The sequence below is a fragment of the Clarias gariepinus genome, chromosome 20, assembly GCF_024256425.1.
Source record: "Clarias gariepinus isolate MV-2021 ecotype Netherlands chromosome 20, CGAR_prim_01v2, whole genome shotgun sequence".
Lineage (NCBI taxonomy): Eukaryota > Metazoa > Chordata > Actinopteri > Siluriformes > Clariidae > Clarias > Clarias gariepinus.
Window position 1 is genome coordinate 1910849 of NC_071119.1, and position 25925 is coordinate 1936773.

General features: G+C 40.1%; 2 protein-coding genes across 2 annotated transcripts; both read left to right on the plus strand.

The window, feature by feature from the left end:
- The first annotated feature begins 1069 nt into the window (after positions 1-1069).
- On the plus strand, positions 1070-13005 carry stim2a (tromal interaction molecule 2a). Its single transcript, XM_053480378.1, has 12 exons — positions 1070-1673; positions 2073-2203; positions 4077-4191; positions 4274-4385; positions 4539-4654; positions 8560-8737; positions 8997-9174; positions 9414-9575; positions 9773-9873; positions 10006-10238; positions 10482-10614; positions 10769-13005. Exons 1-12 carry the CDS (start codon positions 1559-1561, stop codon positions 12258-12260), a joined length of 3066 nt encoding a protein of 1021 aa, XP_053336353.1. The 5' UTR covers positions 1070-1558; the 3' UTR covers positions 12261-13005.
- A 7690-nt stretch (positions 13006-20695) lies between these two features.
- LOC128508211 (uncharacterized) lies at positions 20696-25411 on the plus strand. The gene is made up of 5 exons (XM_053479435.1): positions 20696-20752; positions 20867-21268; positions 24768-24914; positions 25104-25153; positions 25268-25411. Exons 1-5 carry the CDS (start codon positions 20716-20718, stop codon positions 25409-25411), a joined length of 780 nt encoding a protein of 259 aa, XP_053335410.1. The 5' UTR covers positions 20696-20715.
- The last annotated feature ends 514 nt before the right edge of the window (positions 25412-25925 follow it).

The following is a 25925-nucleotide window of genomic DNA, read 5'->3' on the forward strand; positions in this document are numbered from 1 at the left end:
GTTTTGTCGGGGGTTGAAGTTCCCTCCACCATCAGTCCCTGCACATGAAGCAGGGAGTAGGGAGCACGCTGTGAAGTGCACTTCGGAATGGAACTCGGCCCTGGTGTTCTTCCCCTGATCACTTCCAGTATAAACATTAAAGAGATTTCAGAGCATGGTGCAGCTGACAGACACCTGTCACTTGTGCATACTCACAGGGTCAAAGGTTAACGCTAACAGCACTCTCTACACACACATACACACTCATACACACACCTGTTGTGTGTTACCAGGTTAGACCGAGTTGTTGAGGCGAAATCTGAGCCGGTGTTTCTGCTCCTCTTAAGATCATGAGTCTCGGACTTAGTTAATATGATAGGGTTCTAAATTTAATCCTGAGTGTGTGTGTGTGTGTGTGTACAAGTACAAGTCTTACAAAATACACAATGTGTGTGTGTGTGTGAGAGAGAGAGAGGGAGAGAGACTCAGAGCTAATGCACATAATTAGTTGGAAAGACATTTTTTAAGTGTGTGTGTGTGTGTGTGTGTGTGTGTGTGTTTCAAGGCAAAATTATATTTTGGTATATCTTTAGGAGCTGTTTGAACAGTAACAGTGTGTGTGTGTGTGTGTGTGTGTGAGAGAGAGAGAGAGAGAGAGAGAGAGACACAAATAAAAACATAGTGAGTGTGTGTGGAGCTATTGCAATTAGTCCTAAAACACTATTGTAATTAGAAAAAGTTTAATGTGTGTGTGTGTGTGTGTGTGTGTGTGTGTGTAGGTTTTAAACAGATTTAAAAAAAAAAAAAAAAAAAGGATTAAAAAGTTTGATCAGAGTGCCCGCGTGCCCGGTGATTAGAGCGCGCTCCCGGCGGCCGCTGCGCGTGCCTGTTGATCAGAGCGCGTGCCCGGATTCGGACTGAGGAAGTTACGTTAAGGAGACGCGCGCGCGCGCGTGTGTGTGTGTGTGTGTGTGTGTGTTGTGGGGTGGGAAGGGGTGTACAGCAAACACACCGAGAGAGAATCAGCTCATGTCGGTCACACACACACACACACACACACACACCGGGGGATTCTACCAGGGTCACACGGAGAGAGGAATAACGGAGCTCTCCACGGGAACGAATTAACACACACACACACACACACACCCCAGCGGCCGTTATTTGTTTTATTTATAGTTTTTGCTTTAATTCTTTCCGCGCGCGCTTTTCCCTTTGAAGTTAGTAACGGTTATTTATGAAGAGTTCTGTCTGTCTTTAGTCTCAGCGCTGTTTGATTCTAAAGCTCCACCACACTGTGGAGAAGAGTTCTAAATCTTATACATGTAATCTATCAGGATCGGCAGCTCGTGCGCTCTGGAGTGTCTATTTTTACCGAATGTGACGTCAGAGCTGCTTAAAAAGTCTTTTTTAAAAGTCTGTTTTAGAGAATATTTCGAGTTTTAAAGTGCTAAGATTAGTATTCGTTATAATAATAATAATAATAATAAGTAAAGCAGATCCCGGACTGGTGGTTGAACTTCTCAGAAGTTTCTCAGGATATTAAATTGAGAGCTGACCATTTGTGGATGAAGAACTGATGAAGAAGAAGATGATGATGCTCAGACTCCATGTTCCAGTGCTGCTTCTGATCAGCTGTGGCTTTAGCGTTAGTTCTCCTGAACCTGGACAGAAGGAGTCTCAGACCGTAACAGGTGAGCGTTGTGAGTGTAGAAGTGTAATAGTAATGTATTAACATGTCTGGGGAGGGTTAAGAGCCCAGCAACTTGGTGATGCTGGGGTTTGAACCTGAAACCTTGCAATCAGTAGTCCCCTGCCCCTAATAGATCATTTCACAGCTTGACTTAATGATAGACAGAAGTGATTTGAGATGCAGGTTAACTATGGCGGGATTAAAAACTAAATATGGCAATTCAGGGGCGTGTCTTAAATACCCCTGGTTGATGTAAAAGTGAATGAGAATGGTGGTAAGGTGTTGTCCTGTGATGTATTCCCACCTCGTTCCCCCGATCCTCTATAACCTTAATCAGGATAAAGTGTTTATCAGCAATGGTTGCTGCTTATTGACCCTCGTCTGTAACCTCGGACCCCAGATGTGTGTCAGCAGGTGAGTCCTCCTTGCGTGACTGAGGCAGATCGTTACAGTCTGGAGGCGCTGCGGCACATCCACCAGGAGATGGATGACGATCAGGACGGAGGGATTGAGGTGGAGGAGAGTGTGGAGGTAAACATCTGAAGAGAGAGAAAGAGAGAGAGAGAGAGATGGTTATACTGAAAAATACTATATATATATAATGTCCTACTGAGATTCAATTTTCACCGGATGTTGGTAACAATCAAAAAATCTAACCATAGATGTCCATAAATTATGTGTAAAAATGTAAAATGACACATGGGAAAAGTATTGAGCACATGAAGAAAGGCGTGGAAAACCAAGACACCAACTAAAATCAATCAGTAATTAGAAGCAATCCTGCCCCCTGCAAATTAATATGATCTGGTTCAGTCCCAACTGATCTCTTGATAGGTAAAAGCAAACAGCTCTCTCAAGACCGTTGCAACTTTATTTTCGCAAAACATACTGATTGCATTTGTTACAGAAGGATTTCAAAACTTCTGAATGTTCCACTGAGGGGCCATAATCTGGAAGTGGAAAGAACATCATTTCACCATAAACTGGAAATGACCAGGTGCTCTCCGCAAGATTTCTAACTAATGAGTGAAATTATAAGAAGTGTTGCTCAAGAGCCAAGGACCACTTGTGGAGAGCTTCAGAAATACCTCTAAAGAGCAGGTACAATTGTTTCAAAGAAAACAAACGATAAGTAATCACTCAAGCGTTTAAAGTTTGCTAAAATACTGAGAGAACATATTGTGGTCAGATGAGACTATTTATCTAGTATGTATAGTTTAAATTTCACTTTTTGGATACCATAACAAATGGCACTGCACATTACCCCAAAAACAACAACAGAAGTTTGGAGTCTGTTTGGTGCTGTTTTTTCAGCATACGGTTTTAGCAAACTTCATACAATTAAAGGACGGATGAATGGAAAGATTCTGGATTCAAATCTGCTGCCATCTTCCACTATGATGAAGTTGAAACGAGGGTGGACTTTTCAGTCAGACACTTATCCCAAACACACAGCCAAGGAAACTCTCAGTTGGTTTCAGAGGAAGAACATAAAGCTACTGGAATGGCCCAGCCAATCATCTGACTTGAATCCAACTGAAAATCTATGAAAGAACTAAAGATTCATATAGTTCATAAAAGAGACCCATAGAATCTTCAAAATGTGAAGAAGAATGGGCCAAAACTATTTTCAACTAATTGCAACTAGTTTCTCCATACAGGTGTCTTGAAGGTCTCATTACCAACTAAGGCTTTTGTATAATGTATGAAATAAATTTCAGTAAGCCTCTTCAGTACTTTTTCCCTGTGTCATTTAACATTATTACATTATTAACTTCATTCACTTCGACATCTATGGTTTGATTTCTTCGCATGTGTGGATTGAATGGGTTGTTACCAACATCTGGTATATATAGGGATTTAGGGAGCTGATTATGATTGCACTGAAGCTGTAGGTCAGTGTGACACTGTTTGTGTATGTATGTGTGTGTGTGTGTGTGTGTGTGTGTGTGTGTGTGTGTGTGTATGTGGGGATCAGGTGTCTGGGGCAGATTAAGGACGTGCCTAAGATGGAGTCTCATGGTGTCTCCAGTTACAGCCCAGAACACATTCCAAGACCGATATACAGACAAACACACACACACACACACACACACACACACACACACACACACACACACACACACACACACACTTGTTAAATCTGCTTTAGTTTAATCTAAAAAGGAATGACAAAAAGTTATCGGCGTCACAGCTCTTATACGTGCTGCTTTGAGTGTGTGTGCAAGTGACGGTGGCAATGACGCTATTATCCATGAAATAGCATCATAAAGTATTTGTCCTTGTGATTGCTGCTGTGTATATGTGCAGCTGATATGGTATGAAGTAACCTGCTCTCTCTCTCTCTCTCTCTCTCTCTCTCTCTTGCTTTCTTTCTGTGTATGTGTGTGTCCCATGCTTGTAGTTTATCATTGAGGACATGCAACAGCAGCAGCAGACAAATAAACACAGTAAACTGCACAGAGAGGACCAGCACATCACCGTGGAGGAGCTTTGGAGAGGCTGGAAGTCCTCAGAAGGTGTGTTTCTGTGTGTTTGCAGCAAATCGTGACATTGAAGTTGCAGGACAGTTAATATGGTGTGCTTTTCTTGCTCTCGTAGTTCATAACTGGACCCAGGAGGACGTGCTGCGCTGGCTGCGAGAGTTTGTGGAGCTGCCGCAATACGAGAAGAGCTTTAAGGAGTTGCGCGTCAATGGAAACACACTGCCTAGGTGAGAGCAACCAATCAGAAGCATGCTTTAATCCTGGAAAGAAACGCGTTCCTCAAGGGTTCTTCAGATACAGTATTGTGTAGTATCGTGGCTGTTGGATTTTATTATTACGTGGATATGTACATGATTTTTGTTTTGAATGACTTTCTCTAGGATTGCGTCCAATGAGCCATCATTCATGAGCACCTACCTAAAGATCCAGGACCAGCAACACAAACACAAGCTGAAGCTCAAAGCACTAGATGTTGTGCTCTTTGGACCACCTACACGTGTGTATATATGTTTATTTACTCACTCACAATATGTCATGATTCTGATACATGATAAAACCCCTAAGCAGCTGTAGATGAGTACAACTTAAAGCAACTTGAATGTATTGATAAAAAAAGCAAGACCAACCTCATAGAAACACTAAGACTGACCTCATAGAAGCACCAATATCAGATTCAACCTCATAGAAATGACAAAATCAATATCACAGGATCACCGATATCAGCTCAAGAAACAAACATCATGATCAAACTCAAAGAACCACTAAGACTGATCAACCACTTAGAAATACCAAGATATAATCTTAAAAAAAAAAGAAAAAACTCACTAAGGTCAACCTTACAGAAACAGCACAATTAATTTTAACTTAATCTCATAGAAACATAAGGTTAAACCCCACAGGAACACCAAGATCAGCTCAAGATCATGGAAACAACAAGATCAAAATCAAACACACAGGAAAAGACTCTGGTCAACCTTATAGAAATCCCAGTATGAATCTTCTTCTTTGTCTTTCAGCTGTTCCCTTTCAGGGGTCGCCACAGCGAATCATCTGCCTCCATCTAACCCTATGCTTTGCATCCTCTTCTCTCACACCAAGTACCTTCATGTCCTCTCTTATTACATCCATAAATTTCCTTTTTGGGCTTCCTCTAGACCTGCTGCCTGGCAGTTTCAACCTCAGCGTCCTTCCACCGATATATTTAAAATCTCTCCTCTGAACATGTCCAAACCACCTCAATCTGGCCTCTCTGACTTTATCTCCAAAATATCTAACAAGGGTTGTGCCTCTGATGAACTCATTCTTGATCCTATCTATCCTTATCACTCCTACAAAGACACAATGTACACAACTCCTTATAACCCTCACTGTACTTCTCCACCAGCATCCTCAAAGCAAATACTGCATCTGATGTACTCTTTCTAGGAATGAAACCATATTACTGCTCACAAATGCTCACCTCTGCCCGTAACCTAGCCTTCACTACTCTTTTCCACAGCTTGATTGTATGGCTTATTAGCTTTATGCCTCTATAATTGCCACAGCTCTGCACATCTCCCTTGTTCTCAAAAATCAGCACTGATACACTTCTTTTCCATTCCTCTGGAATCCTCTCACTCTCCAAGATCTTGTAAAACAAACTAGTCAGAAACTCTTCTGACACCTCTCCTAAGCACTTTCATACCTCCACATCAGGTGTCATCAGGACCAACAGCGTTTCCACTCTTCATTTCTTCAACGCCCTTCTCACCTCACTTTTACTAATATTTGCTACTTCCAGTTTCACAAAAGTCACATCTTCTACTCATTTTCTTTCGTTTTCCTCATTCACCAACTCTTTAAAGTACTCCTTCCATCTTCCCATCACCCTCCTGGCATCTGTCAGTACATTTCCATCTCTATCTTTAATCACTCTAACCTGCAGCACATCCTTCCCATCTCTATCTCTCTGCCTTGCTAACCTGTACAGATCCCCCTCTCCCTCCTTACTGTCTACCCTAGCATACAAGTCCTCATATGCTCTTTGTTTGGCCTTTGCCACCTCTACTTTCACCTTACTCTGCATCTCCCTGTACTCCTGTCTACTCTCTTCAGTCCTCTCAGTGTCCCACTTCTTCTTAGCTAGCCTCTTTCCCTGTATACACTCCTGGACTTCCTCATTCCACCACCAAGTCTCCTTGCCCACTTTTCCCTTTCCTGGTGATACACCAAGTACCCACCTAACTGTCTCCCTGATCACATTGACTATAATTTTCCAGTCAACTTAAAGCACCTTCTGACCACGCATACCTCTGACCACCTCCTCCCTGAAGACTACATTCTTCCTTTCTCAGCTTTTACCACTTTGTCCTCTGCTCTGCCTTTGTCCTCTTCACCTTCCTCACCACCAGGGTTATTTTACACACCACCATTTTATGTTGTCTGGCTACACTCTCCCCTACCAACACTTTGCAGTCACTGATCTCCTTCAGATTACATCGCCAACACAAGATGTAGTCGACCTGAGTGCTTCTGCATCCACTCTTATATGTCACCCTATGTTCCTGCCTCTTCTGGAAGAAAGTATTTACTACTGCCATTTCCATCCTCTTTGGAAAAATCCACCACCATCTGTCCATCACAGTTTCATCACCTCTGTTGCCTTTCCCAACATGTCCATTGAAGTCTGCACCAATCACCACTCTTTCACCTCTGGGGATGCTCTGCATCACTTCATCTAACTCACTCCAGAATTTCTCCTTCTCTTCTAACTCACATCCTACCTGTGGGGCATACCCACTAACAACATTGAAAATTACCCCTTCAATTTCCAGCTTCAGTCCCATCACCCTATCTGATAATGTTTTCACCTCTAGAACATTCCTAACAAACTCCTCTTTCAGAATAACTCCTACTACATTTCTTTTCCTATCTACACCATGGTAAAACAATTTAAACCCTGATCCTAAGCTTCTAGCCTTGCTACCTTTCCACCTGGTCTCCTGGACACACAGTATATCCATCTTTCTTCTCTGCATCATATCAACTAACTCTCTTGCCTTTCCTGTCATAGTCCCAACATTCAAAGTTCCTACTATCACTCCTAAACTCTTGCCTTTCCTTTTCTCTCTTTGCTTTCGAACACGCCTTCCTCCTCTCCTTTTTCGACCAACAGCAGCCCAATTTCCACCGGCACCCTGTAGGTCAACTGCACTTGTGGCAGTTGTTTTTTAACCATAGCTGTGACCGATCCGGTATGGAAGTGATATTTGTGATTCGCATCATTGATTTGCATACAACCTTCTGCATTCATCCAGACTTGGGACTTGAACAAGAAGACACTGGATTGCGCACCCCTGTGGTTGCATTAAATCCCAGCATGAAGTTTATAAAAACAGCAAGAGCAGCCCCAACCTCAGAGAAATACCAAGATTAGTCAACCTCAAGGAAACACCAAGATTGACCACAGAGAAGCACCAAAATCAGCCTCAACCTCAAAAAACCAACAATGTCAAACTAATTGAAATATCAAGATCTACTTTAAACACTAAGGATCTGAATGAGATTTGGGGAGTTTGAAGGATTGATCAAGATCAAGAACTTTGAACTCTTTGCTTGTTGGGCACATTCGCAGAAGGCTGTTGTGCAATGGGGTGTCGACTGTAAAAAAAAAAAAAAAGTCGACTGACTTTTTTCAGCAAAAATGTTGACTTTTCTGTGGGATCGGACTGGATGGGCTAAACTTTGATCCCTGTGAGTATAGATGAGCCTTGGGTGCCCATGACCCTGCCACCATTTTACTGGAATATAGTTGATAAACAATGCTTTTCATTTCACCTGGCAGTGCTGGTAGTGTTGTGGCTGATCAGTGTAAATAGCAATATCAACCTCACAGAAATCCCAAAAACACCTCAACCTTATAAAAGCACCAAGATCAACCACATAGGACCCAGATTCACCTGTGGTTAAGATTTCTAGTAATTAACTCAACATCTCATTTCCTGGGTGATGGCCAGAGGTATAGCATAGTAGTGTGGAGTAGGGGCTAGGGGAGCTGGCTCATCTTTGGCATCACATCATCGTCATTAAATATGACTTAAGGTATGAGTAGCTGTTCTTGCCATTAATACCCTCAGCTATTTTAATATGATTTACAAATATAGCTCTGAACACATTTTGGAATATCCAGCCCCTTCTAACTTTAGCAAGTCACACACTTCCGCTGCAACACTTAGTGAATACTTTCTTAGAATTTTGGTCTTTGTTCTCTTTTTCTTTACTAATGTTTTAGATATAATAGATCAGAAAAAATTAGATATTGACCACAGTACTGTACTAAAATTGAGAAACAGTTGGGCTGTGAGAATATCCAGCTGGCTGGATGTGCGTCAGGTTATATCTTTGTCGTTTTCTTGTCTTCAGGACCACCACACAACTGGATGAAGGACCTGCTGCTCATTGTGTCAGTAGTAATGGGGTTGGGTGGCTGCTGGTTTGCTCAGGTGCAGAACAAAGCATCTAAGGAGCACATTTCCAAAATGATGAAGGATCTGGAAAGCCTACATAGAGCTGAGAAGAGCCTTAGAGACCTACAGGAGCAGTGAGTCATCATTGTCTATGCTAGTGTTTCACCATCACCTACCCTGGGGAATAAGGTGCAGTAGATACACTCTTGATCCGGGCCAGGTTTTTGTTTTGATACTTGTAGTACTTTAACATTTATCATGGTTAATATACTGTTTCTAGACGCAAAAAATGCTTCCAGTGACTGAGAATCTCTCTGATCAGTTTGTGAGCACCTTTTAAAGATCAAACAGTATAATGTACAGGTTAATAGTATTATTCGCTTTTTTAAACAGGCTGGAGTTGGCTCAGGAGGAGAAGCGTACAGTAGCAGTGGAGAAGAAGTTTTTAGAGGAAAAGATGAGGGATGAGATCCAGGGAGCTCAAGACGAGGCCAACCGTCTCCATGAGCTTCGCAAGGGCGCTGTCAGTGAATTAAGTCGTCTGAGATATGCAGAGGAAGAACTTGAACAAGTAAATGTTTAGTTAAGTATAATTACCACTGAGTAAGTTGAGAATGTCTAGCTATAAATAGCCACTTTGGGCCACTTATGGCTACTAGGACAATGAGCACATCGGTTGTTGTCCTTTTTCAAACTTCAGCAGAGGTTTTCTTGTGCAACTCCCAATTTATATATGATGTTTTAGGGAGTGAGTAGGATGTCACTTTGGGTCCCACGTAGGAGTCCATGATGCATGTGTGTCGCACCCAGATTCGAGGGGCGCTGAAGAAGGCGGAACAGGACATGCAAGGTAGCTGGTCAGTGACAGAGTCTTTACAGCTTTGGTTGCAGCTCACACATGAGGTGGAGATGCAGTATTACAACGTCAAAAAGCAGAGTGCTGAACAGCAGCTGGCCACTGCCAAAGACGAGGTACCAAAAACTATTGAGATTATATTCTAGCATTTAGACTGTTCCTTACAAGTTAAGAAATGACTGTGGGGTTGGATTGGTAGATCTTATTTTCATGTTTAAGTTTTGTTGTGACACATTCTTGCTAAGTTCTCAGACCTAATGCCTTGGTGTTTGCATGTATTTGTTGCTGTTTTCTTGTTTGGTGGACTCTCTAGGCAGAGAGAATTAAAAAGAAGAGAAGTTCTGTACTTGGTACTCTCCATGTCGCACATAGTTCCTCTTTAGATCAAGTGGATCACAAAATCTTACAGGCCAAGTAAGAAGAGGGAATGCTTATGTCTTTGTATTTATAACTGAAATAAAATGATTATTTTCTGTTGGCAAAAAGATTTTAGGGGATTGTAATAATAATGATAAACAAGAAATTCCTTGATGTCTTTGGCTATAGAAACGCTCTATCTGAGGTGACCGCATGCTTGCAAGAACGCCTGCACAGGTGGCAGCAGATCGAATTGCTTTGTGGATTTGCCATAATAAACAATGCTGGACTGCCCAGCCTTACAGCCACCTTGTACCCAGACCCCAACTGGATGGTCCTGTCAAGAGCCTCCATGAACTCCTACCAGGTGCCTGTTGACATGGAGGATTCCATGCCATCCATGATGCCACAAAAACTTCCAGGTGAGCATGGTATCCATTGGACAGTCCCGGTATAACCAACTGCCCTTGATTCATTAATTCTTTCCATTACCTAGAAACTGTTCAGTTATATAAACAAGATATTATTTATGAATGCAAATTGAATGCACTTCTGTAAGTCAATATGGATAAAGGTATCTTTCAAACGCTGTAAATGTAAATTTGATGGAAAACTCCAAACTGTCAAATCTCATCCACCAAATCTTATATTTGTCTTATCTGCAGTCACAGTTACTCCACTCAAGCTTTCTCCTCGAGCATTGGTCCATTCTCGTCGAACCAGTCACATTGTCCAGCAACCTGTGATTTTATCACCTGACCCTGATCTTCTAATCCCGATTCGGCCTCCACTCTCTCGGTATGTCGAGGAGGAAGGAGAGGGAATTATTGTCCCCGCCATTCTGAGACAATAAGTCCTTCTTTTGGATGATTTTACATGGTCTGCATTTCTATGTTTTTTTTATTGTAAAACATTATCAATATATTCCAAAATCTGTTTATGTTTATTATAGAGAGTCTCCAGAAACAGTTTCTGATCCTGATTCCATTGGACCCACAGTTGGAATAAAGTTCTCCACCCCTGGATTGGATACTTCATCTCGAAAATTATACCGTGACAACTTGGACCTTTTTTCAGATAGTATTACAAGTAAGATTCCACTTGATGGACAAGAGAGCAGGCCCTTGCGCAAGATATCGCGAGAGGAACTCGGGTATCCTCCAAAGGGTGTTTCTAGAAGGGTTTCATTTGAAGAAAATCCAGTCGAAACTCCCACCAGAAAGATATCAAGAGAGGAACTTGTGTCTGCAGAAGCTTTGGTGAGTCCTGTTTATACAAAGGAACCCGAAGTTAATATTGATTTCAAGAAGATTCCTAGGAGTTTACCAATAGATTCTAGTTATTCTTCTGTTAGACTGGCCACCAGGGAGAAATTGGATTCCCCCATAGATCCTTGTCTTGGAATAAGATACATGGAAGATCCTGAGGTAAATGTTGGCAGTTTGCGACGAAAGATGTTTAAAGAAAAGAAGAATCCATCAGGAGAGAGCTTGTCAAAAATGATACCAGAAGAAGAATGTGTGAGACATATCCGAAGTGAAGATGCAGGTAAAGATTTTGATGTAGATATAGACACTGCTTCAAGATTATTACTTAGAGAAGACACTCTAAAGGGACATATCCTGCTAAAAGATAAACACCTAGACTCTTTATCCACAAGCCTTTTGAAAGATGAACATGATGACTTAAGCTCATTTGATGCACAAAATATAAAGGTAAAAGATAATAAAGGATTGCCCAAAGAACACTTTTACAGAAATGTGCTCAGAGATGAAGTAGGCATGTCCATGGACAAGGGAAAGCTTTTTAGAGGTGTTTCCATAGATAGCACTTTTAAGAAAAAGGCACGTGATAAGTTGGGTGTTTCGGTGGAAAACCAGAGAACTATGTCTTTAAGAGAGAGAAGGGACAATGCTATACCAATGAAGCTGTCTAGAGGTGAGCGTGATGTTGTCACAGAGAGACAAAGACTGTTCAGGCTGGACAGCATAGATAATGTCCAGAAAGATATGTTAGACATGCCTGTGGAGACTGACAGGACAAAGATATCCAGGGATGAGTTTGTAGTTCCAGATCCAGGCTGCTTTAGCCCACCTGACCTTACTGTGGACTCCCTAGTGGTTTGGACCCCACCCTCAGATCCCCTTAGCCATCTAGTGTATGATGGAATTTTAGAGAAGTCTTATAAGAACCCTCCAAATGTAACCAATCCTGGAGACCTCAGCAATCCTGCTTCACTCTCCACCTCCTCCCAAAGTCTTGTGAGCAGTGATGGTGCTGGCAGCAGTTCTGCAAAATCTGAAAGTCTTTCACCAGCAGTATCAAGTGGAGAAAAAAGCAAGAAATCTTTAAAGCTCAAGAATCTGTTCAAGAAAAAGAAAGATAAGGAGAAGGATAAAGACTCAAAACGAGAACATCCACAAGGGGGTTTACAGAAGCTGTGAGTTTGAGTTGTTACGGCAAGAATGTCTAGAATTAGGACTTTAAAATACTGTATTTGCTTACAGTAGCTTATAAATAATTTCATTAGTAATTGTTGTAAAGTCTATTTTACAGAAGGCTAATCTTTCTCTGTGACTTGATTGCACTATTTGAGTTCCACCATTAAGGATGTGATATTGCTATGAGAGGAAGTGGTATGTTAGTGTGATGTTATTTTCTTAAATACATGAGTATGACTTAAGTAAAATAAAGTCTTAATCTTTTTAAAAGTATAAATACATACCTATAATGGCCTGTGCTTTTATGTGAACAGGAATAAACTTTCAAAGGGTTTATGGAACCCTACTGTAAATGGTTCTTTGTGTGGTTCACTGGGAGAAAACCTTAAAGTTCTATACAGAACCTTACTACAGAAATGTTGACAGGTTCCAGGTATGAAGAAGAAAATCATGAGCGGTATATACAATTAATTCATGCACTATTAAAAAAGTTCAGGGGGCCTATCTAACCAATACGTTCTATCATCACCATAAGTTATAAATAATAATGGGTGATCTGGTACTGCATAACACTAAAATCCCTGAAAGAGGAGAGACCAATTCAAAACAGCAATAGAAGCACTTTCAGCAAGAACACACATCTGATATTGTTATGTCTTTTTAAATAACATGCTGTCTTCTTAGTAATTGTCTCTAAGTTGCTTTGACTCGCCTTTGAACCATCTGTGTTGTGTTTCCATCCTTCATTACTGCTTCCACCAACACGCTGCTGGGTTCATGACTCACCTCACTGATTTATTCATGGGTAACACAACCTACAAAGCTAACTAGCTTCTAACACGAGGCTGAATCCCAAATCTTTTTTCGATCTCCTGAAAAAGGGCAAGGGATCGTACACCCACATAGCAGCCCAGGTTTTCATTTAACACTATCTGGTGTTCAACCCCTGAAAAGGTAGTTAGTTGAGGCGATTCTTAAGCGGAATAATTGGAGATAAGGCTAACAGGACTGTCCACCACCTCCATGGTTTATTTTAATTTTTTTCACTGTTTGGCTACATAGTACCAAAAAAAAAAAATGTTAAACTACTTTCATTCTGTTAATAGTAAAAATGTTTGTTGGCCCTTGGGGTCCCCGTACTGACTTGGGGCCTAAACTGCTGTCAAGGAAAGAAAAAGACAAGTTAAAGATTCTTTAAGGGTTCATTGGAAAAAAACGAAAAAAGAAAAAAGGTTCAGTTTGGGGACCTTTTCTGTTGCAGGTTTTTGACACGACTCCTAAAGATCCCACAGAGTACGAACCCAGAGTATGAGTTCAGAATTGTTTTGTGAAATTTTGATGTTTATTGCTACTTTAACTGTTTAGTAAATTTAACTTTAAGGTAACTAATGTGTCTGCACTGTGCAGTGGGTTTACAACCAGACAAAAAAAAAATTATTAGCATGTTATTATTAGAAATGTATTCATTTATTTGTGATTTATGTTTATGTTTCTCACTTTTTCACCAGTTGCATTTTTTAAGGGTTATAAATGTTAAATTAAGTTCACACAATTTTTACAGGAATGATTGTTAGATTTTATACAAAAAAAAACTGTACCATTTAATTGTAACTTTTTGAAACTTGCTAAACAAGTTGTACAAAATCGATGAAACTGGCATGCAAGAGAACTGAATGTTTTGAATATTTGAAGATTTAATTATTAAAAAAAGAACAATCTATTACCTGGAGAACTTTTTTTCAGAAACACACACACACACACACACACAAACTGTACGATTTGTTAAGAGGTGAAAGGTAACAAAGTGAATAATTGTGTACTTTGTACACACACACACACACACACACACACACACACACACACACACACACACACACACACACAAGTCATGGAAACATATGTGGTTACACTTCATTGACACAGTGAACCTTGGCACCTTTCGGTTTCTGAGAAACACACACCAACGCACAAACACACAAACACTCAGGGACAGGAAACCCACAGTGACACCCTGCAGTCTCAGTCACACCTGAATGTCACGTCTCTGTCCTGAAGGTCACATTTCACTATACTTAGATTTTATTACAAAAAATATATCAGACTTACTCTTTAAGAAATAAAACATATTATGTTGTCCTTCATCTACAAATCTGATGTAATTATGTTACCAACATAAGTTTAAAAAAAAAAATCCGCGTTCAGGTTATGTCATTAATTTTTTTAATCCCATATATGTACTGCAAAAACAAATATTTGGAAGGTATTTGTTTTCAGTGGAAATTTTTTTTTTGCAAAAAAACAGCAGTCATGAGCTGACCAAATTCAAATTTTATTTGTCACATACACAGTCATACACAGTACGATTTGTAGTGGAATGCTTACATGACCGCCTGTGACCTTAATTAAAAAAAACAAAACAGAACAATTGCCAAGAAATAAGAGAAAAATAAAAAGAAGCAAGAAATAAATAAATAGTTTAACTATAAGATGTTAGACCAAAATATAAAAATTTCCAAAAAATATACAAGAAATATAAAACTTTTTTATATAAGACAAAATAAATTTAGATTTAGATGACCACTAAGGTGTTACTGTTCCACTGCCTTTGACCAATCACAAATATTGTGCATCCAAATTCCAAATCCACCCACGAGCTGTTAGAGAGCGAAATAGAGAAGCTCCATCATATTTGTATATCAGCTTTCTTCTTACATCTTAAATTTGTCTGTGTGCTACTTTAATTTTTTTTTAAATGCTAACCATCCATCTGCATCTCAGACTCTCTGATCTGACAGATTATTCAACCACCACCTGGGATGCTGGGATGCAACGGAAGGAATTGGAGAGCATGTTCTCATCATGACACAGAGGGGAAAAAATGCTGCTTGGAATGTTCTAGAATTTCAAACACTAGCCGCTGGCAGAGGAAGAGATGAGCCGGTGCCCAGAGCTGATTTTCTTCACAGTCTGAACTTGGAGGGTCTCACAGAACTGGCATGCCATAATAACTAAGTGTCTCTGGATTCCCTGATCAACTTGGCCATTTTTACAAGGGGGGCTATTTGTTCTGTCATTGACTCAAACTCGACTGACAGAAGCAGAGAAGAGAGACGGCGAACATGACTACTTCATTTCCTGCGAAAAACAAGTTCTTGACTTTGCATTGATCCACTGAAGGCCCAAACCATGCCAATGGAAACACCCTGTTTTTTTTAAAATCATATATTAAATTAAACATTCATGTTCATGTTCAAATATTGCACTCAGATCATGTCTTATTCAACTAATAACCCTGGGGCCACAGGCGACTTTATAAACCAAGAAACTTCATTTCCAACCTCACCAGGCCACATATGAGAGAACCATAGAAGTCACAAGCTTTACTCCATCACCTTTCCAGGCCAGAACCTGGCATTAAGTCATTCTTTTTTAGTTCAATCACAACAAACCCCCAATGTCCTTGGTGGAATTTCCAATTCTTTTGATGGGCCAAACCAATCTTTTTGTCAAATTCCCTTTATTTGATACATGTCTAAAAAGGTCTTTAGGAACACAAAAGTCGGCAGTTTGGCCTCTCAAATAGGCTATGATTCTGAGATTAATTCTTTCCCTGGCAATACTCTTCCATGTAACTGCATTTACTAAGTCCTCCAGAAAGCATTGGGGCGTTCTGGCATAAATAAATAAAAAGAAGAATACATTTAAAATAATAAGCAATCCAGAAGTGAGAAATTAAAGGTAAAACTTCTTAAGAGTTTTTGAGGAGAACCAGATTTAAAGGGGAACCAAGTTGCATTTGGTGATCCTGGACACTATGAAAATAGCCCATGTGCTATAGGGTTAAATGTCCAAATGACAGGAAATTCTTTTAAGTTCAAACTGTTTATTGATAGAGATTTGGGTGCAACACTGTTCATGGCAATGTCAGTCCTAAAACTATCAGAGCGACTGCAGTCATAGTAGCCATCATAGCAAAACTTTGTGTTAATGCAGTCCAAAGTCATCTCCATGGTTTCTTTGTTAAACCTTTAGCTGATCCTTTATGCAACACAGTATATTCACAAAATATTTAATTATATTAAATATTTTTTTCAGTCTAAAGTTTATTTATTTTTTTGTCAACAAATGTCCTCCCCCTGTTGTAGCCTTTGTTATTTAAGATTCCAATTTATCACTGAGGTGATGATCTTTCAGAACTTTCATAAAGATTTCATGAAAGACTTAAGGTGTATACTGTGGCAAATGTTAAAAGACTCTGCCAAACAAAATCATATCAGTTCTTGTGAACTTCTGGTAGTTAAATCTTGGAAGAGTCACTTCACTGGTTGGGAGGAGCAGCACCCCATTTCATAATTTTTCCTGAATCTAAGAACTTGGAATGTTTTACGGGCATTGAACCCATGACAAGCATGTCATGGTTAATTTTTTTCCCATTTCCAATTTAAGCTCTTATACCAGCTGTAAAAGTACAAAAGGACGGCTCAGAGACACAATGGGTTAACGTTACAGAGGTCCAGCTGAAGAATCATCTAAAATTTCTGACAAAAATATGAAACAGTTGTTTGAACTTAACATTGTAGCTTTTGAAAATCCTGTTGTTGTTTTTTTGCTGCAGGTTGGAGAAGATGAGGTTTGTTACACCTCGAGGGACATCCAGAACTTTAAAAATAACACACATTATTTGGGCATGCCAAATCTTTGGACTGTGGGAGGAAACCCAACAAGCACAGGAAGAACATACAAACTCCATGCACAAAACCCGAGAAGGACCATGGAGGTTTAGGGTGACATTGCTAACCACTATGCCACTATGCCACCTTATAGTGAGTTAATAAAAAAATGACAATAAACATACACATTTAAAATTTTAAAGACATAAACATGAACACAATTTAAGTGCCCCTGAGCGTGTTTTAAAGTTTATAAAAAGTGCTAAAACACAAAAAGGATAGAATGTGGCATGACACTGTAAACACATCATTCAGATACTGAGATCTTCAATCAGCCTGCTGTACCATAATGCAGTGACTCCCAGACAGAAGGTATTGAATCGAGCAGCTCCAACATCTCTGCTTTGATTTAGTGTTCAGGTTACCATCTATGTAAAGTTCTTTCTGACTGTTTCCTATGGGTTATATGGTTTCCTCCAAAACCATCTCAGTATACAGGCTGGTTAGATGAATTTTCATGTATGTGTGTTATTTGTTGGAGGTGATCAGACACAGGGTTTATACACTCACCTAAAGGATTATTAGGAACACCTGTTTAATTTCTCATTAATGCAATTATTCAATCAACCAATCACATGGCAGTTGCTTCAATGCATTTAGGGGTGTGGTCCTGGTCAAGACAATCTCCTGAACTCCAAACTTGTTGCATGGTTGTTGGTGCCAGACAGGCCGGTCTGAGTATTTCACAATCTGCCACAACACGCACAACCTTGATTCAGATGGTCTACAACAGCAGAAGACCCCACCGGATACCACTCATCTCCACTAAAAATATGAAAAAGGGGCTACAATTTGCACGAGCTCACCAAAACTGGACAGTTGAAGACTGGAAAAATGTTGCCTGGTCTGATGAGTCTCGATTTCTGTTGAGACATTCAAATGGTAGAGTCAGAATTTGGCGTAAACAGAATGAGAACACGGATCCATCATGCCTTGTTACCACTGTGCAGGCTGGTGGTGGTGTAATGGTGTGGGGGATGTTGTCTTGGCACACTTTAGGCCCCTTAGTGCCAATTAGGCATCGTTTAAATGCCACGGGCTACCTGAGCATTGTTTCTGACCATGTCCATCCCTTTATGACCACCATGTACCCATCCTCTGATGGCTACTTCCAGCAGGATAATGCACCATGTCACAAAGCTCGAATCATTTTAAATTGGTTTCTTGAACATGACAATGAATTCACTGTACTAAAATGGCCCCCACAGTCACCAGATCTCAACCCAATAGAGCATCTTTGGGATGTGGTGGAACAGGAGCTTCGTGCCCTGGATGTGCATCCCACAAATCTCCATCAACTGCAAGATGCTATCCTATCAATATGGGCCAACATTTCTAAAGAATGCTTTCAGCCCCGTGAAAGAGCATGTAAGTGTGTGTGTGTATGTGCGCCCTGCAATGGATTGGCACCCTGTCCAGCATGTTTCTCGCCTCATGCCTTAAGTCTCCTGGGGTAGGCTCCAGGCCTAACTGTAGCCAGGGGTAGCTTAGTGGTTATGGCATCAGCCTACTGCTCTAACGGTCACAGGTTTGTACCATGTCACAAACTATCTGCTTAGATGTATAATGAGAAGTAATCGGGTCATGTGAATGAATGTGCTTGTGTCTAGCTGTAGGTTTTCAGGCTTTAGGCCACTTGACAGGATAAGAGATTCCGTGAGTTCAAAACACATTTACTGAACACCCGAAGTGTGTGCACAGACAAACACTTATTAAAGACCACAACACACACAAAGCAGTGCATCTCTTGCCCCCCACTTTAAAGCTGATTGTGTCAGCAACAAGAAAGGAAAACCACAGTGAGGCCCTACAGCTCAGGCCGTAGCTCACACATACACATACACATACAACCCCCCATCCCCCCCCCCACCTCTGTACATTCACTCAGGCCCATGTAACTAAAACCACTTCCTGTGCATCAGCTTTACATTGTAGAAGTTACATGAACAAAGTCGTTAACAACAGAGATGCTGATCTCAGATCAGCTGAAACACACTTAATAATGTTCGGTAATGCCTTAAATCACTGGAGGTTTGACTGAACGTTTGTCTTTTTTTTTTTAACCACTTGGAAATCTCTTTGCAAAGACAATAAAGAGATCCCATTTAGACAAGAAACAACAAACTTGGTTATTTATTTACTGGGAAAAAAAGAACGCATCTATATGTGGCAGGACCATGTGAGACCAAGTTCTGCATATGGTTCATCTGTGACAAGTTACTGTACTTAACTCTGACTGATGCAGCGAGGAGCTTCTCATTTCTCACACAACCATGTCAGAAGACACATCCTGTGTTCGTGGTAAAGATGTTACTTTGTTTCAGAAGGGTTAAATAACTGTCCTGCATCAAGCAAAGAAAACAACTAGGGAGATTACTGAAACTACTGACATTGGTCAAAGAACTGAAAATGCATTATTAAACACTGGAAGGATAGCAGTGACCCATCATCTTCCAGTAATAAATGTGGTAGGAAAAACATCCTTAATGAGTGTGATAGGAGGACTGGGACTAAACAGCTGTGTGTCCATAAGAAAACCACTTGTTATTGAGACTTATCAGAAAAAAGACTTCAGTTTGCTAGGGGATCATAAAGACTGGACTTTGGAAAAAAAGACTGGACTGAGCAATGGAAAAGGTCATGTGACCTGATGAGTCCAGATTGAGCCTTTTCCAGAGCGATGGGTGTGACAGGGTAAGAAGGGAAGAACTTGAAGCATCATACATAGTGTCCACTGTACGAGCCTCTGGAGACAGTGTTATGATCTGGGGTTGATCAGTTACTCAGGTCTAGACTCAGCAACGTCATGTGGAAATAAAATAAAGTCAGCTGACCACCTGAATGTACTGAATCTTCAGGTTATCACATCTATGGAGGTTTTCTGATGACACGGACATATTCTAAGATGACAATGCCAGGATCAAATTGTTCAGGGAGAATGAGACATCATTTTGCACATGGATCGGCCACCACAGAGTCCAGATCTTAATCTCTGGGACGTGCTGGAGAAGACTTTACGCAGTGGTCTGATGTTTTCATCAATACAAAAAAATGAATGTAACTCTGGACATAAATAAAAAAATTATTAAAATGATAGCACAGCTGTAAAGCAAAAGACAGTCAAAAGGCGAGTGTGTGAAATTTGAGTCTCCAGTGTCAGCACTTTGTAACAGTCTGTACATTTTCTAATAGAAGAGTCAATGTTTAATGCATTTCTTCATCTGATTCAATTCAAAACAGAATAAGACGGAGAAAAACCCTAATGTATTATGTCAATCCTTAAAGAAATGTCTGTGGTGTTAAAGGAAGTATGTAGTGCTGGTTAAAAACATAGAACTGATTCTAGAAACGGTCAAAGGTCAGCCAGTAAGGACGTAAACCTGTACACACTCGCAGTCTCGGAGCACGTTTCACACACACGCACAAACAGGAAGCCTTGCGTTTTAGGGCACTTCCTGTCGACCCTTTGAAGCCAATTTAGGATCATCGTCAAGACTGAAATGTCACGGTCAGTGGAAAAAAACGAAAAAACAGCCCAAGATGAATATTGTGTAACACAAGTTTTTTAAACACAGACGAGGGTCTGTTCACCTTCCGCTTGTCTAAACATGACACTTTAACCGCAAGCAGGAGAAAACGTTCCACTAAGGTGGACCAATCAGATTACAGAACACACCCGCGCATGAAAGAGCTTCAGCAGCACGAGCCGCTCAGCACCAGTGTCTGAGATGGAGACATCAAGAGTCGCTCTCATCGCTCTCGTGTGTAAGTCACATTTCACTTTTACACACTTTATAAACTCTTCACACTTACTGTCAGCTTGTGTAGAAGTTTGTACACCCTCTTCTGTGTAATGTAAAGTGTGATGTGGTGTTACAGGTGTTGTGTTCTCCAGTCAGAAGAGGATCTCTGGAGCAGAAGTGGAGATGAGAGTCAGACGAGGAGACGACGTCACTCTCTACTCCGACTGTGTTTGGAAAAGTGGATTAATTTCAGTGTGGTTTAGAAACTGTTCAGAGAAAGATCATCCTCACTTTATGATATTAGATACAGATTTAAGACTTATTGAGATACGCACTGGTGTTTTTCCGCGTTACTCATTTGTGTTTAATGAGTCCACTAACACACACAGTCTGCTGATTAAGAACGTGACAGAGACAGATCAGGGCCTGTACTACTGCGCTATACATGAGAGAGTTATTTCAAAGGATAAAGACGGCATCATAATCACCAATGACGTGTATCATTACGGGAACAGATCCACTCGACTCTCTTTATTTGGTAAGATCGCCTCATAATTTTACACAATGATGTTACGCTGATGTTTTATGAAAAGCAGGAGGTCATCATACTGATGTTGTGGTCCTCTAAACGGGGCTTGAGACCTCAATTTAGTGGCACTGCTCGTGTCATTGTCTCGTCTCAGTTTCAGCTCATGGAGACTCAAAATATTTTCCAGCTGTGAAGAGTGAGCCGAACAAACACCTGTGATATTCCTGTACAGCGCTGTGTAAATTCCATGTTGCTATACTCTATAATACTTTGTGCTATTGTGCCTCAATTACTTTACCACTATACACAACAGTTATTATCACAGTGACGAGAAAAAGTATTTACTCCCTCCTGAATTTTTTTTTTCATATTTGTCACACTTTAAGATCATTAAATAAATTTTAATATTACATAAAGATAATATGAGTAAATACCCCACATGGAAAGAACCTATATGAGGATATATGCGCATATATGAAACCTATATGCAGTATATATGCACATATATCCTCACCTATATGAGGATATATGCACATATATCTTCACCTATATGCAGTATATATGCACATATATCCTGACCTATATGAGGATATATGCGCATATATCTTCACCTATATGCAGTATATATGCACATATATCCTGACCTATATGAGGATATATGCGCATATATCTTCACCTATATGCAGTATATATGCGCATTTATCCTTACCTATATGGGGATATATGCGCATACATGAAGCCTATATGCAGTATATATGCATATATATGATAATATATATGCTGCATATAGACAAAATTGAGGTGCATATATGTGCATATACAGGCCATATAGGTCTCCTGTATTGCTTCTTTATATCCACATATAAGCCCTATATGTACATACAAGATATGTCTCCTATATAGCTCATGGCAGGATCTGGTCATTTTAGCTCATATCTCACTTTGGCAACTGTCATACATGATGCGCTCATATTTTCTATTATCAAGGCAATAACTAAGAACTAACTAAATAAAAAACACATTTTAGAATTTCTGTCACATTATCTGCTAATGACCCGAGGCAGGACACGCCCACACGCCAATCACACGGAAATCAGTCCGGCTAATTTACATACTAGGCCACGCCCCCGGACAAGGAAACTCTTCAGAATGTTCTGGAAAGTGGGAGGAGTTTACATTTACCTCAGAAGAAGACTGTGTGGCCCTGACGACGAACGGGGAGCATTTTGAAGAGAGAATCCAGGGGGGGACACTGGGTAAGTTATTAAGTCTTATATAACTCTTATTCTGATAATATTAAACTAATATTAGTAAATATTTTCCTCACTTCAGCTAGCTCTTGTCAGCTTGTGTGACACATTGGCTTTCAATGCCATTTACATAGTTTAGGTAAATCATGCTAACATGCTGCCTTTCTGCATGTAGCACAAACATGATATTTCCCGGTGGCTAAGCTAATGCCTTATGGAGTTTACAGATGTTTATAAACGTTTTAATAAATAATCATTTATTATTATTATACTGTCTTATTATTTTTGTCTTTTCTAGATGCTACATTGAAGAAGTGGCCGGCAGCCACCCGAGGGCAGACAGGCACATCTATCAATTCAAAGCTCACGGAGCTGAGAAGGTCCTCAAAATATATATATGTTTTCTTCCTGTTGAGTTTTTTTGTCTTATTTTTGTTCTTTTACTATTTGATTGTTCTTAAAAAAATAAAAATAATTAAATTTCTACATTTTGGCCTTTTATTTATGTTGTCTAACAGCTATGGATTTTAATAATTTTACTAATATCTAGGTAAAAATATAGGTGCATATATGCACATAGGTACATATATGCACGTATATATGTACACATATATGTACATATAATATAGGAAAACGGCCAATTTTATATATGTCACATATATGTCTATGGGTACATATATGCACGCATATATGCACGCACGCATATATGTACGCATATATGTACATATATGTACATATAATATAGGAAAACGGCCAATTTTATATATGTCACATATATTAAAAACCTATATCAAACCTATATTAAAACATATATGTTTTATATAGTTTTTTTCCGTGTGGGACAAAATGCAGTTTTAAAATGATGATTTGATTTTTATACCCGGCCCAGTGTGAAAAAGTATAGTGAAGTGTAAAAGTAAAGTGAAACCTAATAACTGTTTGTGCCAACCTTGGAGCAACAACTGCAATCAAGCGTTTGCAAGAACTGACAATGAGTCTCTCACATCACTGGAGGAATTCTGGCCCACTCTTGAATTGTTTTAATTCACCCACATTGGAGGTTTAACATCTTTAAAGTCATGCCAGAGCATCTCAGTCGGATAAGTCTGGAGTTTGACTCACCAAATCTAAAACCTTAATTTGGTATTTTTTGAGCCATATTGAGGTGGACTTGCTGGTGTATTTTCAGCTCATTGTCCTGCTTTTGATTTCCTTATTTAATCAAATCATCAAATCAAAATGCATTTTGTGTTTACTCAGGGTATCTTTATTTATGTAATATTATAATATGAAATTTGTTTGATGATCTGAATCTTTTATGTGTGACAAATATGCAAAAAAAAAAAAAAATTTTAGGACAGAATGAAATACTTTTCCTAGCACTGTAGCTATAACTTGTAATGCACATCTGTATTTTAAGGTATTCATATGATAATAAAAAAAAAAACATAATGTTAATGCCATTTTAAATCAAATGAAATGTTTTGCCTCGATGGGTTTTTATTCAGATTCAGGGTTTTTATTTGGACTAAACACCTGAAGTCAATGTATAGCTTTATAGGAACTTTTCCAACTTATCTTAGACTGAAGAAGCTACTTAGATGAAACTGAACAAGAGAGAAGTCCAGTTGACATGACTTAGCTTCCAAATAACCTCACCTGGATGACTCTTCGCAGATATATATACAGAAACAACCTCATAAATACATATATACAAAGCATACAAAGCATCTTCTACATACGAGCAAACAAACCGAGCTAAGTCGCACGTATGTCCGGGTGATGGAAATTGGTAATATTGGTAATATTGTCTGGAACGGATTATCTGCATTTACATTATTTCCTGGGGGAAAATGCGTTTCACAATGCAACATTTCACCTTAAGAACTCGCCTCCAGAATGGATTGACTTTGTATGCCGTGGTTCTGCTGTACTGTTCTTCGTTCCTTTCGTCCCTAGAGTCTTTTAAACGCTGCCTCCTCCTGGCCGAGTGTGATAATGCACTGGATACGGCTTTCATGAGCTTGAATCTTCATTAAAGGATGTTGCTTTATTAGGGAGGTTCAACTTCCTTTTTTCACACACTGAAGGGGGAGGGACATGTCTCCTGGTCACGTCCCCACCTGGCGATTACACCTGTCCAGGTCTTGAACTGAACTGGAGAATCTACTAGCAGCATCTTGGATCACAAATAATAATAATATATATCACCTGCAGTTTCAGAAGGTGTGTGTGTGTGTGTGTGTGTTTCTCATCAGCACCCTGCCCCAGTGTGTGTGAGCCGTGTGAATCAGAGCCGAGTGTGAGCTGGACGCTGGTGTTGAGTGTGTGTGCTGTGTGTGTTCTCCTCTCTTCACTCCTCTCCTCCATCTGTGTGTACTGCCTCTGCACACACACCACTAAAGGTACTCACACACTCACTCTCATCACTAACACTGTCTCAGGATTAAAAACAATAGAAATTTGGTAACAGAGACACCTGTCTGTTCAGGAGGCTCCGCCCCCTTATTGATCGTGTAGGAGTTATATTAAGGCAGTGGGTTTAGACAGATTGCTCGACTGCGGCTTAAAGATGAACATTGTTTTATTTACAGCAGAAATCAGAGCAGGAGGTGAGGAAAGGAAGACTCCGAGACACGATGAGGTAACGGCACACACAAGGAACGGCTAATCTGTCTAAACATCTGTATGTACAGGTGTGTTTTAGGAGTTTTACAGAAACAAATGAATTCAGTTCAGGGTTTTTTTCCTGCTGCAGGTCGGAGAAGATGAGGTTTGTTACGCATCACTGGAGATCCAGAACCTCAAGAAGAAGACGACAAAGAAGAAGAAGAAGAAGGTTCAGACCGTACAGGATTCTGATTTCAGCACATATTCAGGGGTCAGAACTGAGAGATGCTGAGGAGACTGTGAGGAGACACAGAGGAGACACAGAGGAGACACAGAGGAGATGCTGAGGAGACTGTGAGGAGATGTGGAGAATATGTGGAGGAGATGCTGAAGAGACGCTGGGAAGGCAGTAAGGAGACGGTGCGGAGATACCAAGGAGATACAGAGGAGATGTTAAGGAGATACTGAGAAAATGCTGAGATACTGAGGAGACGGTGACGAGGCGGTGAGGAGATGCTGAGGAAAGGTCAATGGATATAAAATAACAGCTGCATCAGGGGTTCATCTGTCCTCCAGCATTGCAGCTCACAGTTGCGCTAAGAACAGAAGTCTGACCTGAACCTTTCTGCCTGGGGAAAATAATACGAATGAATGAACTTTTGACCCCTGTGTCCACTGTTGCTTTAGGTTATGTGATCCTGTAATTTGTCCTAATAAAGATTTCACTTTTTTTGATAAAAAGATTTTACTGGGAGCTTGATGAGTCCAATACACACTCTCACACACATGCATTATGTGAAAGTAAA